Below are 17,012 nucleotides of genomic sequence, written 5' to 3'. Positions count from 1 at the left end.
GCTACAGGGAATCAAGAGCTGCTGTACCTATTAACCTGGTTCTATCACAGTAATTACACCTTAAGTAGTACCTGAAGGTGAGATGAGACTATAATGAGGGTTCCAGAGTATGTACATATCAATTTCATAGAAACCCTTCAAAATAAGTGACAAGGTACTACCACAAAGAATAAACTTGTAAATCAAGTTCTATAGCTAAACTTCTATGGTATTTAAAGAAAAGAACATCAATGTCTTTTGTAAGCAGCAGCAAACTAGAGCTACATCTATATAATTACCATTATATATAACCAATTAAAAAGAAAAAAACACAGTGAAAACCTGTTTTATAATTAGTCAATATAAATTATAACCACTTGAATTTCTTTTATTAAAAAACTCGGATTTTTATCCAATAGACTGCCTTCGCCATAACCTATTCCATCAATCTAGGCCACCTGTTCCTTAAATACTTCTCTGGAACTTCCTCTACTCCCCCCCCCCCCCCCAAATTCCTTTTTGGAACTCAGGTGGTTAATTGCTTACAACTCTCAGAAATAAATCTGCTTTTATAAATGCAACTATTCATTTTTAGAAATTTATCACCTAGAAAAATATTTTCACAGAAAAGAAAAACAAGCATTATCTGTGAAATAAAAAGATGCACATGAAAAATTATATGATTAACAGGTGGTCTCATTGCATATAATTTGTGTACATAAATCTAAGTGGGCATAATAAAATTGCAACTTATATAAACAAAATAGTTATAACTTTCACAATTCTTACAATTTGCACATGGACAATTCACCAAATACAACTTTTAAATGCTAATTTTCCCCCCACTTCAATTCCATGTTTTAATCAATTCTTTAAAGGAGTGGAAGGAATAGGGTGGGACACAGAAGGGGAAAGAAAACTAGAAAAAACACCAATTGGAGTATCTAAAAAGTTGTTTGCTGTTTTTATATGTCTGCCAATCACCTCATGAGAAATAATCAATAACCTTTGGCTTTAGGTAGGTTGTAGTTCCCTGAGCTAATAATGACAGATAACTATAACTATAATAATAAAGTTTAACACTGTTGAAGCTTTTACAAAAGAAAAACATCAAATCAACTTTTTACAAGTATTAAGAAAATTTTAAGCAATAACCAGATTCTTTGCTTTTTAGTGTAGACCACTAACAATTACCTGCTCCTTATAGAGAAGCTAGAGGAAATGGTTCAACAAAGAATCAAACTGGTTTATGTTGGTATATCATCACACTGAGCTTCTTTGCTCTTTTGCTGTGAGCAGATAGTGATTATTTTGGAGGAAGAAAAATAAGAAAGTGTGGAATTAGTAATGCAGATGCTGAAAGGCCAAGTGACAAGACTACAAGTAGAATGCCTCCAGAAGATACTCCTTTGTTCCCATCTCTACTGGCATCTACCCCCAAGGGAAAAAGGCCAGAATAACCAAAGCCAACTTAACAGTAGTGTGCAGAAATTGTCAGCTGACAAACAACATAAAAAAACAAGTCACGCTGTGTTATCTGTGGTCACGTTCTTCAGGGTTAGTCCAGTAATTCAAGACTTTACATTCTTCTGTCTTTATTTATTTATTGATTTTAATTAAACATGTATAGGTTAATAAACAGACACAGTCCAGAGTTAGTAGGTTGGTATTATAACATTTATTAAAATAATGCTATGGGTTAATAGAAACAGCAAAGAACCAAAGAATTAAAATGCAAGCTATGTAAAATCCCAACTAAAACCCAAATGTGTCTAATGTATTCATTCAGTAGCTAACTAAAAGCCCAAGAAAGACAACACTCTCAATATAATAAAGTACTGCAAAACAATTGGCAATTTTCAGTTATCAAAATTGTGGGTTTTGCATTTTGTATCCTTTTCTCAATCAGGAAAAAAATTCTTTTTGAATGTTATATAACATACATATAAAACAAGATAGAAAAATACATTATAAACTTGTAACAATGGCTGTAAATACATTATCTTACATGTTTCTCATAGGCAATAGGTTGGTTATGGTACATACATAGCATGAAACTACTAAGATAATAAAGAATAGACAAAATACATGTCAGCTGTACGGTAGCATACAAGCGACACTCCCATCTACCCACTCTAAAAAAAATTACATAATACTGTCAGAAAAAAAGTCTTAAAACTACATATTTTAATAAGAAATAAATTCAATAAAGAATGATAATACTGAGAACCAAGGCATTCAGAGATTTCAAAAGTCATGCTTTTTTTAGTTGATCCAAAATTGCGTCAACTAAGTTTTCAAAAGTTTGTTTAGAGCAAACATTACTCATAAATGTCACACATATATTTCATACACTTACTTTCTTCCCAATAAAAGACCTTTGATAAACATCTAAAATGTCCAGGTTTATCATAGTTGAGATGAAACTGGAACAAATACTGGTATCATTTTAGCAAATCTCTCCTCAAATATTTTGAGTGTCGCAAGTTTATTCAACCAACCAAAATAAAAATCAAAATGGCACAGCATATAGTGTAAGGAAATCAAAATATTGCATATGTAACAGGAAGACAAAGCAGTAGCACATTAAACAAAAGCTAGCTGAATACAAAGGGATGAATGTCTATTGCATAGTAAATAAACTGAAAATCATTTCCAAGTGAGACAAGGTGATAGATGAGGTCACCATGCAGGTGCTTACTGAGTTTTACTGCTGACCTTTGACTTAAAAGCTGTGAAGGTATGTAAGAGGGATTGAGTTGATCAGTTGGGGAACACAATGTTACTTGATAATTAATTTGCCATGTCTGGTACTGGGTTGTTAAAAAATGAATAATCACTCAAGTATTTAGAAATCAGCTTTGTGCACAAATTGCTTCAACTATTACACAAGGCCAACTGTTTGAACTTCACCTGAATTAGGAAGCTTAAACGGATATATATAGTTGAGCCTTTATATGCAAATTAATGCTAATTTCTAACATTCTTTTAAAAGTGAAAAGCAAAGAAAGTTAGAACTAATGAAAAAGTTGTATCAGAAATTATCTGACATGGCAGATAGAAATTCTATAAAATTTTGGATAAGTTTTAAGTAACTTTTGGACTAAAAATTGCTAAAATTCACAAAGCTTTATTTTGTGAAATAAAAGTCACTACTATTTCAATCATTAAGAACATATAACTCATCCCCTTAAAACAAAACAGCACTCTACTTCTTTTAATCTGATAGTGAGAAAGAGAATAACACAGTTTTTGTCTCAGATCCTTTGGATTTGGGTTGAGCAAGTGCATGAAACAAAAGTACTTAAGAGTTTAAAAGAATGAACATGTTTTAAAAATGAATGAGTAGTCTGGCATAAGATAGAAAAGTTATCAAATTTTTTTTTTTCACAGTATCAGATTTGGCAAATTGCATCAAGGTAACATAGCAAATATCTTTTAATTCAAACCATCAACTCATGTGTCTTCCCCCTCACCTTCTCACACACTGGGCGGAGCGGCATGCATTCACTTGTTATCAGAGGGAGGAGCTGATTTTAGGAGACACTTGACTAAATGACCATGAAGGAAAATAAGGCACTTTCTTTTCTTTAGACTTATTCCAATACTTAAAAAATAAAAAAGAAAGACAAAAAGGCTCTTTTGGTCTTTTGTTTCTTGACAACCACCAGAAAAAATCATTTAATGAAATAAAGGGTTTCTTTGTTCTTTTTTTCTTTTTTTTTTATAACACTTGAAAGTATAAAATGCTACATTTCCAAAAATATATATTTTTTTTCTGCACCAGCACCCTTGTATAGTAAAAGTATCTACTTTTTTGTTCATTTGTTTCAATGCACTACACTTTATCTACAATTTCATTACATGTATACAGCAAATAGGCAAGCATGGCTTTTACATCCTTAATGATTTTTCTATACAGGGAGGTTTAAAAAAAATATTTGAACAGTTTGCCCAGTAATGTGACACATAATGCATGTACCTTGTTCTCATATAATCTTTTAAGGAGGTGTAAAACACAGGCTCGGTAATTTTAACTCAGATTTTTTTTTTTCTTTTTTAAAAAATAGTGTTGCAGTTTTGTTCTTTGCATTAGTTTTCAAAATTCCTTGTTAATTTTTCTTTCATGGCACACTTTCTTTTACTACATCAAATTTGGCAGGCAATATAAAAAAGGCTGCAACTTCTGCCCTTTGAGGGCACTGTAGTGACTAAACAGCATGTCAAATTTTGAATACTTTTTTGAAATCACTTCACCAATGACATCCCTGACCAAAGGTTCATGCATGATGCATCATCGCACAGTACATTCAGAGAGAGGGAGAGAGAGAGAGAGAGCTTTGACTTCACTATGAGAAGAAAAGGATTCCTAGAAGTCTCTCACAGTAACTGCCTCTGTCATCGGGTAGTTAAGGGCCATTCGTCTCCATTTCTTAAGAGAGGCCTTCTTACCGTTCGTTTAGGGCGAAACGCAAAAGGATGATCAGTGCTGAGGGATGGATTGGACCTTATTGCTTTACTACTATTCAGTGCAGGTTCTAGAACCACTTTCACCCAAACAGGGGGAAAAAAAGCGGAGTTGGAGGACAATTTCTTTGTCTTTTGTTTGGTTAGATGGTAAGACGAACGGACAAGTGCCTCAGCTCGCTGCACTGATGACAGGCAAGCAAAGGCGATTACCAGTTAACTGATCAGCAGGCAGGCATGGTCAGGTCATCATTGGGTGAAGAGTTCAGAGGTCAGAAGGTCATAGGTTAGTTGCCGGTGGCGGCTGGGTGGTTAGAAACAAAAAACAAAACAAAAAAAGAAAGAAAAGATAGAGAAGAGATTAGTTTCAGCTAGTGACGGCTTAATGACAACATGAAAAACTAATCACAACTAATTAAAAAAAAAACAAGCATGTTTAATTCTGACAAACTGATTGACACCATCTACAGAATGCAATAAAATCATGACCATCTTATATCATGATTTGAACATATGAAGAAGAGCCCACTCCCACAAAACTGGTTAACAGGAGAAAATAGAAATAAAATACAACTAATAACTAATGGTTAGTAGCAGTCAATGAAGGAAATTGAAAAACAAAAACAATGAATAGGTTTTGGAACTTGGTAAAAGAATTTTAAAACAGTCAGTGCAGTTATCAGTATCTGACTGCTATTAAGCATTAGTACTTCCCCAGGTGCAAGCATTAAAGCGACTATTAATGATGAATGTGATTATTAATAACTGGTGGTTAAAAGAAATGAATTTAAAGAATTTATAATTTCTATAAACACTTTAAACATAAACTCTGGGCCAAACAAGGTTTCTTTTGTTCAATAAAATTTTTATTGCTTTTCAATTATTCTATTTACAAACAACATGGAAATTCTTGGCCTCATGATACAAAGCAGTACTAAACTGTAGTCTAGCAGTGTAGGCATCATCATGGGAACCAGGAAAAGGCCAAGCCTTGTGCTCAAGCCAGTACTTTCCAGTTGAAAATACTATTTTACACATATAGAACACTTATAAAATGCACTTGCATGTAAACACTGTAAAGTCCTGCCATTTTAAATTCTATACTTAAAAAGCTCTAGATACATCAAAAAATAGAGGAAATATCTAATTGATACTAATATGGCATTTTAAAACTACAAACAGCTCTCTTTATTCAATTTCAAAGCTAATACTCTGCAAATACAATAGAATCTGACATTTCATATACATTCCTGCTTTATATTTTTATATTTTAAAAGAAGCCACCTGTAAATACTATTTTCTTTTGCAAAAACAAAACAAAAACAAAATTACAGTAAAACATAAAAAATTCTCAAGTGGAAAAGTTATCATTCCCAATGTCCTTGAGCTCTTCCTTCCTTAATCATTCTCTATCACATTCTGCTTCAACAAACTTGGTCCACTTTAACAGTAGTATGATTTTTTTTAAGACTTATTCAACAGCTTAATTAAAATCTAACAAATTCTGAGGTTTGATAGAGTATTTTGTACTGTTGCCATTATGACTAAGGCAGAGGAGATGAAAGTGAAAAATATAATCAGTGCAAAGTCAGATCTGTGCCATTTAATACAATGAAATCCAGTAGGTATAATGTTCACAGATAATAAGAGTTTAAATGATCTAAATAATGGGCTGATTTACCTTCATATAATTAAAATGGTTTCTATGGTCTACCATTTAGGATACAATTTATAAACATTAAAATCATTATGCTAATGTGACCATATCGTCCCTGAAATTCTTCGAAATTCTGTTAATTGGGATTTTGTTTAAATTAAAAACAAATGTTCCAAGAACAAAGAAAAAAAATAAATATTTAATGTGGCACAATTTTTACCACCTTACAGAGATTCTAGAAATACAGAATCTTAAAGCATTTTGAAAGATTATAATTTTGATTAAACGGTATTACATCTTATATAAATTAAATGAATGAAGATTTCTGTAAAAACAGAAAAGTTCTTGGCATTATCTTTTGTAGAGTATATAGCCAATACAAGCTACCAATTAATGATACCAGTACACCTGGGACACATCCTCTGCCAAGTCCCTGGCCTTCTACAGTACACACAGGTTTATCAAGTGTGCAACACCATTTACAATCCATTACAATTAAAAGTCAGTCGGCCTATTATAGGAATCAAATTTAGTTTTGTTTTATTTATAGTTGGGTCTTATTCTTAGTAAAACTATATTTGTCAAACTATCACCAATTCCAAAAAGTATACTTATAAGGATAACACAGTTTGACATATCCAAGAGCTGAATTTCTTTGCATTTATATGTATGCTTATACTACCTCTAAACCTATACAGTGGATTAAAAATAAAAGAATACAACCACCAACCAAAAAACAAAACAAAACAAAACAAAACAAAAAACCCCAAACCAAAAACAAAACAAAACAAAACAAAACAAAAAAAAAAACCAAAAAACAAAAACAAAACCCACCCAGTGTACAGTAGCATCATAAAATAATCTGAGTTATTTTAGAGATAGTCCTTAGACCCAATGACTGACATATGTTTATAGTGACACTACAGTGGTGTACTAAAAATTAGTATTTCGGTTTGCTGACATTGCATTTTGAATTAAATCATTAACAAAACTAAATCAATACATATATAAGTACAAAACTGCTATACATGGAATGTGTTGACAATTCCCAAATAACACTGTAATTTTCCTTTAAATCTACTCATCAACCACCTCAAGGTTCAGGAATATCATGTAAGCCAGTACTTACGGTTTTAAAATACAAGTTTAAGAAAAAATTTTTGAGACATACATACAAATAGTGTTCTTACATTAGAAAAACTATTTTAAAAACATTTTATATCCTACATGAAATGTTTTCTAACAATAAGAATAAAGCTCCAAAATAAACTATTTTCCTTAAAAAAGAAAAATAAAGGTCACACTTTGTTTTCCACAGAAGGCCTTGTTTTGATAAGTAGACATATATCTGTGTGTGGGTTTTTTGTTTTCTATTTTTTAGTTATTAAACATTTTATATTAGTTATTTTCATGAATGGTCAGTTCACCATTGAGATATTGCTGTATTTTTTTTAATGATATGATTATATGTAACTTGTATACAAGTATGAGGCTAAATAAATATTATTATCATTTATCTTTGGAAAGTCATACTATTCTGGTGTGGATAATTCTGGCTCTGTCCAAATTTGTGGAAAACATTACAGAATGGATAGTGGTGACCATTTAAGGCAGCTAAGTCTTTGTAAATTCACAAATGACAAAGTTGGAGCACAGGCCCTCTCCCCGTTTGCCACTAATAGACTTTTGACCAACTGAATCGTTTAGGAGCAAATCTGCCCCATTAGAGAAGCTTGAAGAAATGTTTTGCTATCTTGTTTGGGAATCATATTTTGTAGTGAGAAAGGCTTCCAAAACAGTCCAATGTCAGCAAACCGAAAACAACACTTCTCAATAAAATTTACAATTCATGCAAAGGTCCAAAGGTACCTATAGGTGGCAAATTATAATGGTGAAAAGGAGAAAAATGAAGATTTATTCTCCAAAGTTTAGTCAATAGGGATATCTAAATAATTGGATCTATTCTCACTGCAGAACTTCAAAAGTTATTTTACCTTCAGGTAACGTATTTTAGCAGCAAATGACAGGTGTCAAAGAATCCATTTTAGCAAAAGAATGAAAAAGTAAAAGAAAACTACTTTTACTAATTCATATAAATCCAACTACCTTATATAGTAATCTTCACAGTCCTTACTTTGCTGACTTCAGTTAGGTACTCAACAAGCACTTCCTCATAGTTATGCAGTGGCTCAAATACTTTTATTGCAAAAGGAAATGAAAACTAAATCTTCAGTTTTCTCCAGAAGTACTTGGGAGGAATAACATCCTTTACCTCTCACTTATTAAAGCACCCATCCATTTTATTTTGCAACACCACACAGATACTCCAGTCAATTAAATGCTGATCTAAAAAAATTGGGGTGTGTGTGTGTGTGTGTGTGTGTGTGTGTGTGTGTGTAAAAACTAAAAGGCAGCATCAAAATTTTAAGAGCTTCAACTAAGGATGATTCATTTATATATTGCTAGATATTAGAATCCACATCATGTTAAGATATTCCTATGTGGTTTAAAGATGGGAGGACCCAAAACAGTGATTAAAAGTATTTTTAAAATTACAAATGTATTTTAGATTTGTAAGGGAAGCAGAAGTGCACAGAAAAAAACCAACAATAACCCACCATAATACTTCTCTGTTAGGCATGGTGTTGCAAATTTCATGTATATCCCACGTATTTCTTATACACAAGAACTGCATAACTAAACTAACCTCGGTCTGCGGTCACAATCCTTTGGTAAGGATGGACACGCATATCGTGCCTTCGAACTTTAGTAGCCACCGCACCTAGTTAAATTGCAATTACCAAGACAAAGTTAGAAGACATTCATTTTAAAAAAAAGGTAAAACAAAAAACACCACAAAAAACCAATCCAAGAAACAAAAACAAAAACCAACAATAACAAATTTAAAAAAAAAAAAAAGGAAAGAAAAAAAAAAAAAAAAGAAAGAAAGAAAGAAAGAAAAAATAACCACAACCCAAAACAAACATTAACAGCAGGTTTATCAAAATGGATGTTCATTTACTACAAAAATTCATTTTAGAAAAGAAAGAAACAAGTTAAGGCACAGTAGTTTAAAACTTAATCATAATATGTAGAATATATCTGTGTATACTAATATTGCATTTATTTCAAACATTCTGGCCTTAACCTGTTTTATCCATTCATTTTCCCCAATTTACAGTATTTCATGAAATCTATTAGACCCAAGCACATTTAAGCTTTACTAGTCACATATTCACTGAAGTGCCTTTCTTGGAGCAGGACTAATTAAATAATGCCATATTTAATACTGACAATTATTTGCTAACCTTAAGATCACTTCCAGTTTCTACCACTTAGAAAAGTTTAAAAGCAATTCTTAAAGCCTACAGATTGTGGTTTAAACTTTGAGTCAATAAGTATGAACTGCAATGAATTAGGTGATTAGTAAAGCAAACAGTATAGAACACTTAGCAGTCAGTTTACTACTATACACTCCTTTATAAATTACAGCTACATTTTCATAGTACAAACTAAACCAAATTAATTAGCATAATTTTATTTTATATCTATGTGCAAAAAGTGCAAGTAAGTCACTGACTGCTAGGCTAAGCTTTTTTTTTTTCCTCCAAGGCTGCTGAAACTAAGCATTTGTTAAATTCAGATCTGATGAGGGTTCAGTTAAGACCGTTCTTGAATTTCTTAGCCTTTCGTTGGGAAAGCCATACCTAAAGATAAAAGGAAGGGAATTAAAAATTAGTCATCAATGAAGATCTGATGCGATGCTACTACCAATCTCCTCACTACCACCAACACACATGTCTGCATCTGTTTTGAAGGGCACTGCTTACTTTTACAGGCTTTTAACGCAAAAATTGATGTACATGCATGTTATCTGTGTGCATATGGGTTAAAACTCAGCAATATTTTAAAAGTTTACTTGTTTCTTTCCAATGTGTTTTACTGCTTAGAAAGCAAAGTATGAACTAAAATAATTCCAAGTTTAATGTAGGTTTAAATTTTCATTTAATGTTTTTATTGAATCTATTTATTACATGTATGCCAATCAAGTGATTTTTCACAAAGTGAGCAATTGGTTTAAGCTTTGCTTAAAATGAGCACCACAAATGCTGCAAATAAACAACGACAAAAAAAACCCAAAACAAAAAACCCCAACACAAAACCCTAACTCCAAATAAACTACTACCCCCTTCCCAAAAAACATTGCATAATTTGCTCTAAATTCAGAAAGAGTGTTTATTACACTGTTTTTTGCTATTTCTAAGCAGTAAACTTATGTTATAATTTCTTTGCTTTAATGACCTAGTCACATAAAGTAGAGTCTACATTAACAAATTATGTCTATCTTTCTTTAACTGCACAATAGTGGGTGTCTAAGAGCTACACTCCTGCAGGAAAGCCCACATAAATAAAATTGTTTGGTTGTTTTTTAAATTAACAGATGCTGTGGGTGCCAGCAGAGAGGAGTTCTGGGTAGAAAAAGAGCATGCATGGGATTACAGGGCAAGATATTAATAAAAAGGAAAAAATTTTAAAAGGTTAAATGTTACAGGTTATTTTAAAAATGCTTCAAGAAATGTGCAATAGTAATAAGCCTCTTATGTACAGCTCTGTGGTGTGATTCTGACCAGTGAATTACTTTATACAATGATTTTAGTAATGAATTGAAAACATATATACAATAAAAAAAATTTCTAAAACAAAAGGCACATTTGTGCGCATACACACAGATAACATACAGAGCATTTTTTTCACATATTTAGCAATAAATTTGTTTTGACAAGCTAATGACTTTGAATCTTAAGTGTCAAATGATCACTAGAGATTTTCATAATTTTGCAATCAATACTAATGCTGGAAAAAAAATTTAAGGATCAAATTCCTACAAATCAAAAGCATGCAATGCAGCACCATAGTCATATACAATTCAAGAAAGAAAAGGGAAAAACAGGAAAAATTATTCAGATTCTGTTTGGTAAAACAAAAGGGTTGCATTCAAAGAGTTTGTTCCACATTGACTGGTCGTGCTATAACGGCTGCTGTATTCTAGTCCTTCATCCAGCAAGTCAATGGGCTGAAATATCAGGCATGACTGGCATTTCAATCCACTCTATAAAAAAAAGGCATCAGTAATATCTCTGAGCACACCACTTTTTGTTTATGTCTTGTAGTTTTTAATCAAGTTCTAAATTCATAATTTTTATTTTTGTTTAGATGTGTCATTCAGGAGTCATCGACATGGCTTTTAATTGATTCTATATGGTATCACAAGGATTAAAAGCAGCATTTACTTTTTGGTAAGGACTTCAATACAAAAAAAAAATCTATGAAATTTTAAGAAGAATAGAACCTCTTAATTTTTAGCTCATTCTTTAAAATGTTAAAAAAATAAATTTAAGATATAAAATTTTCACTTTTTAAAAGGTTTATAGAATTATATAAAACATTTCCAAAGGAAATGATATATAATGTAATTTAAATTTTAGGGGGAAAACAATAATTCTAAAAGTAGTTTGTTTGAAATGCATGTGATGTGATAAGTTTAAATAAACTATATATGGAACAATTTTGAAAAATTAAACTATAATTATCCAAAAGGGAGAACTTAAATAGGATAGAGCCAGAAAACTTAGTCTAAGTTATTTCCTAATGGAAGTTTTTAATTGATTCATTTGACCGGTTTTAATACTTCCAAAGATACACACTGGGAAAAAATGAAATATTGTCTTTTGAAAAGTGATCAAAAGCTAAGCCAATCAATTCAGGAGATAAACTTACCTAATACACCACTAGGTTCAATAGGATACTCAAGGATTGACGTAGCTGGTGCCAGTGTGTAAGGGTACTCGTAGGGTGTGTAAATTAAACCAGCCTCAGGTCCTGGAGGAACTATTGCAGCAGTTGGATGAGGAGTTCCGTTTGGCATGACAGCGGTCTGTATTTGTCTGATCAAAGGCATTATGGTAGGGCCAGCTGGCGTAGGAGTACGCAGGGCAGCTGGTGGGAGAACAGGCGCAGGCCCAGTAATAATCCTTGGAGCCTGGGCTGTTGCTGCAAGAGAAAAGGCAAGGGCTGCTACAGTAAGCAAAGAAATTTAGAAGGAAGTATAGAGACAGCAGTACAAAATATGAAAAGAATGAGGGGGAATGGGGAAAAGAAAGGAAAAAAGCAGGAAAGAAGAAAAATAAAAGGAAATCATTAGTACATGCGCTGATCACACAAAGTGCCAAAGCACACCAATCAAATGCACAAATAGCTTACCCTTTCCCAGTGAGATTAAGAATAAACATGCAAAAACAAAAAAGCCATCAAAAGTAAGCTAGACTAACAGGTTACAGAGCACAAAAGCTTCTTTTAGTTCACATATTTACCTATGCATTTAAAAACTGCATGAGACTAAGATGCATGCAGGAAGGCAAAAGGAAACATATTACATATTTACAGTATGAAAATATCTTATAATTAAGAGTTTGCAGAAATACAGAATACCAGCCTAGATTCAACTTGGGAAAAGACTGGCCTTCTTCATTTTGAAGTAAGCCAAGCTCTTAGTAGATAGAAATAATTTCTAGCAACTGTATTAATTGATTACTTCTTAAAAAGAGTAATCTAAAATATGTCTTTATTGTACTTCTATTAATGTTATTCTATCTTTTCAAAAGTAAATTTAAATTTAAGTGAATCAGTTATAAATCAGAATTACTTTCAGATAACTATTTTTAATAAAGATTTTTTTTCCTATCTCTTTCTTTGCTATCATAAGAAACTATAAAACTTATCACTATGAAATTAGTTGATCATTTTCAGAAAATTAAAAAATCCCTATAACATGCTTAAATACATAAAAAGGTAAATGTGAATGAAAAAGGTATCACAACACTCAGCTCTGTGAGCTCTCACATGAAATCAATAGCAAAAATAAAACAAAATAAAATTGGAAGGAAAACATGCAAGCAAGATGACAGGATAAAGAATTTAATATATAGGTGGTTCCATTTAGATGAACTTTTATTATCTATAAAATTGCAAAAACATACATGGGTATGTATATATGTATATTTGGGGTTATATACTCATGTCAAGTTGGTACTTATTTATTAAATAGGAATTTAAGTTTAGTGCTTGAATTTAGAAGGAAAGTAACAAAAATATATTCCAAAATATTATAGCAAGACAAATTGGCATCATAATGTAAATAAAATGTCTTTATGGAAAAGAAATAGTAGTGTTGACTCTGTACCAAGTGCATAATTGCTTCAGTAGAATTGCTACTGTTCATATGGATTCCTGCTAAGGGAGAAAGGTTTGTTGACAAAAACAGCAGAAAAGGCTATTACACTAGGCTAGTCTAATCCTTACGTGATTTAATGTTGGCATCTCTGTAGGTGCCATTCAGAATTGCAAGTTCCATCAGCTGCATCTTCTTAAGGCTGTCTTCTCCTTCTGCCTACATAGATGAAAAAGAGAAGGGCATTTATTATTTCAAAACAGAGTAGTTAGAATAGTTTATGCATAAGTTTTTAATAGATAAACATTGATCTTCAATGTAGGCAAGCTTAGAGATGTTCTACTAGGCAAGAGGGGTTTAGAGCAAAAGGGCACTAATATATAGAAAGTAGATCCTACACTTCAGCAATGTTCAATTTCTTAATTTTCTTTTAAAGATTTTCTTTGATAAGATAAATGACAACAAACTGACAAACAGTCTTATTTCCTTTGGCATCATTTTACTCAGTATGTAAAAAAGACAAATTCAGGGGGAAAAAAAGATCAATTCCAACCTGTAGAATGCAATTAAAACAAGATATAAAAAGGCCCAATTGAATGCCTATAAAAAGGAGAAATCAAAATTCATATGCATACATATATGTATATGTTTACAATTCAATTTGCTTATTAAGGGTGGTTTCAAGTTTACCCAAATAAAGTAGAAATAATAAATTTTGGGTTTCAATGAAATATATTCTTTCTTTCCCCCAATCATGTTAATTAGATCATCAAACTTTTCTTTCTTACTATTGCATCCCTCTTGCATGTACCTTGCCATCACCTTAGTTCATAGGTGCTTCTGTGAACTATTAAAATAACTTTTGCAATGGATATTCTAGTTTCAAGTCTCTCTTTCTCCCTTCTAATATATTTACAAGGATAATTTTTCTAAAAACAAATTTTCTTATAACTTTGCTTTAAAATGTTCAAAGAATCTACATTACCTAATAAATAAAACCTGAAATTCAAAATCCTCACATCCTTACTCCAACTTACCTTTCTACCCATCCCTACATTATATACCAGCCAAATTCAACTACCCAAGGCATTCCAAACTCATCAATATCCTCTTTGCTTCATATTCCTTTCTGCTCTAAATGCTCCAAAGCACTAATCCATTGTAGAAATTCTGGCTCAAATGCTACCTCCCTTAATTTTCTAATCTCCTAAGCAGCAAATGATAGATACACCCAGATTTAGATGTACAAGGGACTTCAGGTCATATAGTCCAAACTATTTACTTTACAGATGAACACAACAATGGGCCAGAGGTAATATGACTTGGCCAAGGTCATAGAACTCCTGTTTTTTTTTTTTTTTAAACTTTTCTTGCACTACATTGTCTAGTTAGTTCTGTTCTGTGCCCCCAACTAGATTGCTCTATATTGATGCTATGTCATTAATCTTTATTTCTCTAAAATACCATTTTGCTCATAGTGGAATATTTATAGAATAATTCTTATTTAATAACAATACACAGCCATTTATTTATTTCACTTCAAGCTTTGCAAAAACACTATGAATAGTATTTCATTTGATCCTCACAACAATCCTGGAACCTACAAGTGTATGTGCGTGCAAATGTGGAAACTGAAGCAAACAGAAGCTAAATAAATTGCCCATAGTCAAAAGCCAGTTAAGTACTAGAGGCAGGATTTGAACTCCAGTTCTATCTTACTTCAAATTTTGTTCTTAATACTCCTAAGTATTGTAGACTCAATGACTTAAAAGCTTAGGAGAATTCCTAATTATATAATGAAAGATTATAGTTTTTGAGTCTCTAAAATTTCAAGGCAATCTTAAAAATGACTATGTATCATAATGCCTAATCTTCAGCAGCAGATGGTAAAAGGACCTAATTGAATAAGTCAAACTTAAAATGTAAATAAGGTCAAGATATTTCCTCTCTCAATTGCTGTGAAGGCTACTGTCTACTTTCTTCAAAGAGGGGATGCTGCAGTATGGCACCATGTAGAAATATAAATAGCCAAACTTTCTTTCATGAAAGCAATTGGAAAATAAAATCCAGTGTATTCATACTAAAAATACCTATTACATGTTTAGTGAGTAGACTAAAAGAGAGGACAAAGAGTGAGAAAAGACTATGTCATAAATATAATGTTCAATGTGCTCTTAGAACTAATTTTAACAAATGTGCTATAGAATTCTATGATATTTAGTCTGGTTTAATATTTATCTGTTGGAACGCTTTATTTTAAAACTTAAAATGAGCTGAATTTTTTTTTTTCTCTGCAACACTGTTGCCTATTCCCAAAAGTTCATGGAAAGTATTATCTTACAAGATCTTTACTAGATTAAAAAGGGCACTTTTCATTTAACATAATAAAGTCCTATCTTCAGTTAAAATGGAATTAATTTTAATAATATATAATTTTTAAAAGCATGTTACAAATAGCAAGACAAAAAAGACTATTTTTAAAAAATACCTTAATAAGTTGAATGTTTATTACTTTTAAGTTTTAAGCTTCATTATATTGAAAACACTGTAAAAACAATCTTTTAAGTTACTCAATCCACTAAATTGCCAGGTCTTCTGTTCTACTTCAGTTTCTCATAGATACAGTGATATAAAAGCATTCTAATATCATTATAAACATTTCACTTCTCTGTTCTAGTATCAAAACCTTTTTACCATTTCCAATTTTTTTCCTGCATCTAATCCTGATCTTTGTCTTCATTGTGGACATCTTCATTTTTTATCTTTTAGTTCTTTTCCAATTCATTACTTCTGTAGTAGCCATGACTCAACTTTCCCCAATCCAAACCCCAACCACTTAAAATTGACATCATACTGCACTCTATCCTATTGTTAAATCCAACTCCTCACCAACCACCTTCTCTTCATGTGTTACTGAATAGACCAAGAACAAGTCATGCAATTGTGCTGAATGGTCCATTACAAATTTATTTTTATATAATCTCAACTGGTTGCTCACTGTTTCAAAGTCAAATATCTAATTTCTCCTTAATCAATTCACTTGTAAATGTTAAAAAGCTATTGCAAACTTCTTAAGGGTTCTTGTCACAGGTCCCCTTTCCCACCATCCTTTTAATTAAGGATTTCATAGCATACTTCAATGAAAAAAATTGAAGTTATTTACCGAAAGCTTCCTTCCCTTATTTTCCTCATCTCACATCAGTCAAATTTCTTTTTCCATTGTTTCCTTTTTCAGATTAAGAGTTGGGTTCACCTTACCAAAGCCAATCCTTCTATGTGTAATATTAATTCCATCACTTGTCTTCTGAAAAACAAATTGCTCCCACTATCATTTTGTTTTCTTTTGGCACCTTTCCTGCTTTTTATATACTTATATCTCCCTATATTTTGAAAAAACAGAACAGAACACCACACCATAAGAAGATCCTACTGTTGCTGTGGGCTTTCATCCTTTATCTCTCCTCTCCTTCTTGAATCCTTTCCTTGAAATAATAAAAGCTAATACTTATGAAGTACTATGTTCCAATACTATGCTAAATGCTTTACAATTATCATTTCCATTTGACCCTCACAATAATTTTGGGATATAGGTTTTATATTTTACAATTGAGGAACTGCTAACAAGTAACTTGTCATTTGGCTAGTAAATACCTGAGACTAGAGGTCTTTCTGACTTGATGT

The 17,012-nt window shown here is 31.9% G+C and overlaps 1 protein-coding gene across 6 annotated transcripts in view; it reads right to left on the bottom strand.

Moving 5' to 3' along the window:
• Positions 1-1,638: 1,638 nt before the first annotated feature.
• QKI (QKI, KH domain containing RNA binding) overlaps positions 1,639-17,012 on the bottom strand; it is a 177,153-nt gene continuing 161,779 nt past the window's right edge. Inside the window, exons 5-8 of one of the 6 annotated variants that reach the window (XM_051998075.1) lie at positions 13,463-13,550; positions 11,882-12,178; positions 8,811-8,885; positions 1,639-4,750 (exon numbers count right to left, since the gene is read on the bottom strand). In XM_051998075.1, the coding sequence (XP_051854035.1) occupies positions 4,734-4,750; positions 8,811-8,885; positions 11,882-12,178; positions 13,463-13,550 (477 nt within the window). In that variant the 3' untranslated portion in view covers positions 1,639-4,733. The other 5 variants (XM_051998072.1, XM_051998073.1, XM_051998078.1 and 2 more) reach the window with 5 other exon arrangements.

Source organism: Antechinus flavipes, chromosome 4, assembly GCF_016432865.1.
Source record: "Antechinus flavipes isolate AdamAnt ecotype Samford, QLD, Australia chromosome 4, AdamAnt_v2, whole genome shotgun sequence".
NCBI classification, from domain to species: domain Eukaryota; kingdom Metazoa; phylum Chordata; class Mammalia; order Dasyuromorphia; family Dasyuridae; genus Antechinus; species Antechinus flavipes.
The sequence above is the reverse complement of the archived record's forward strand: the minus strand, read 5'-3'. Positions and strand labels throughout refer to the sequence as shown.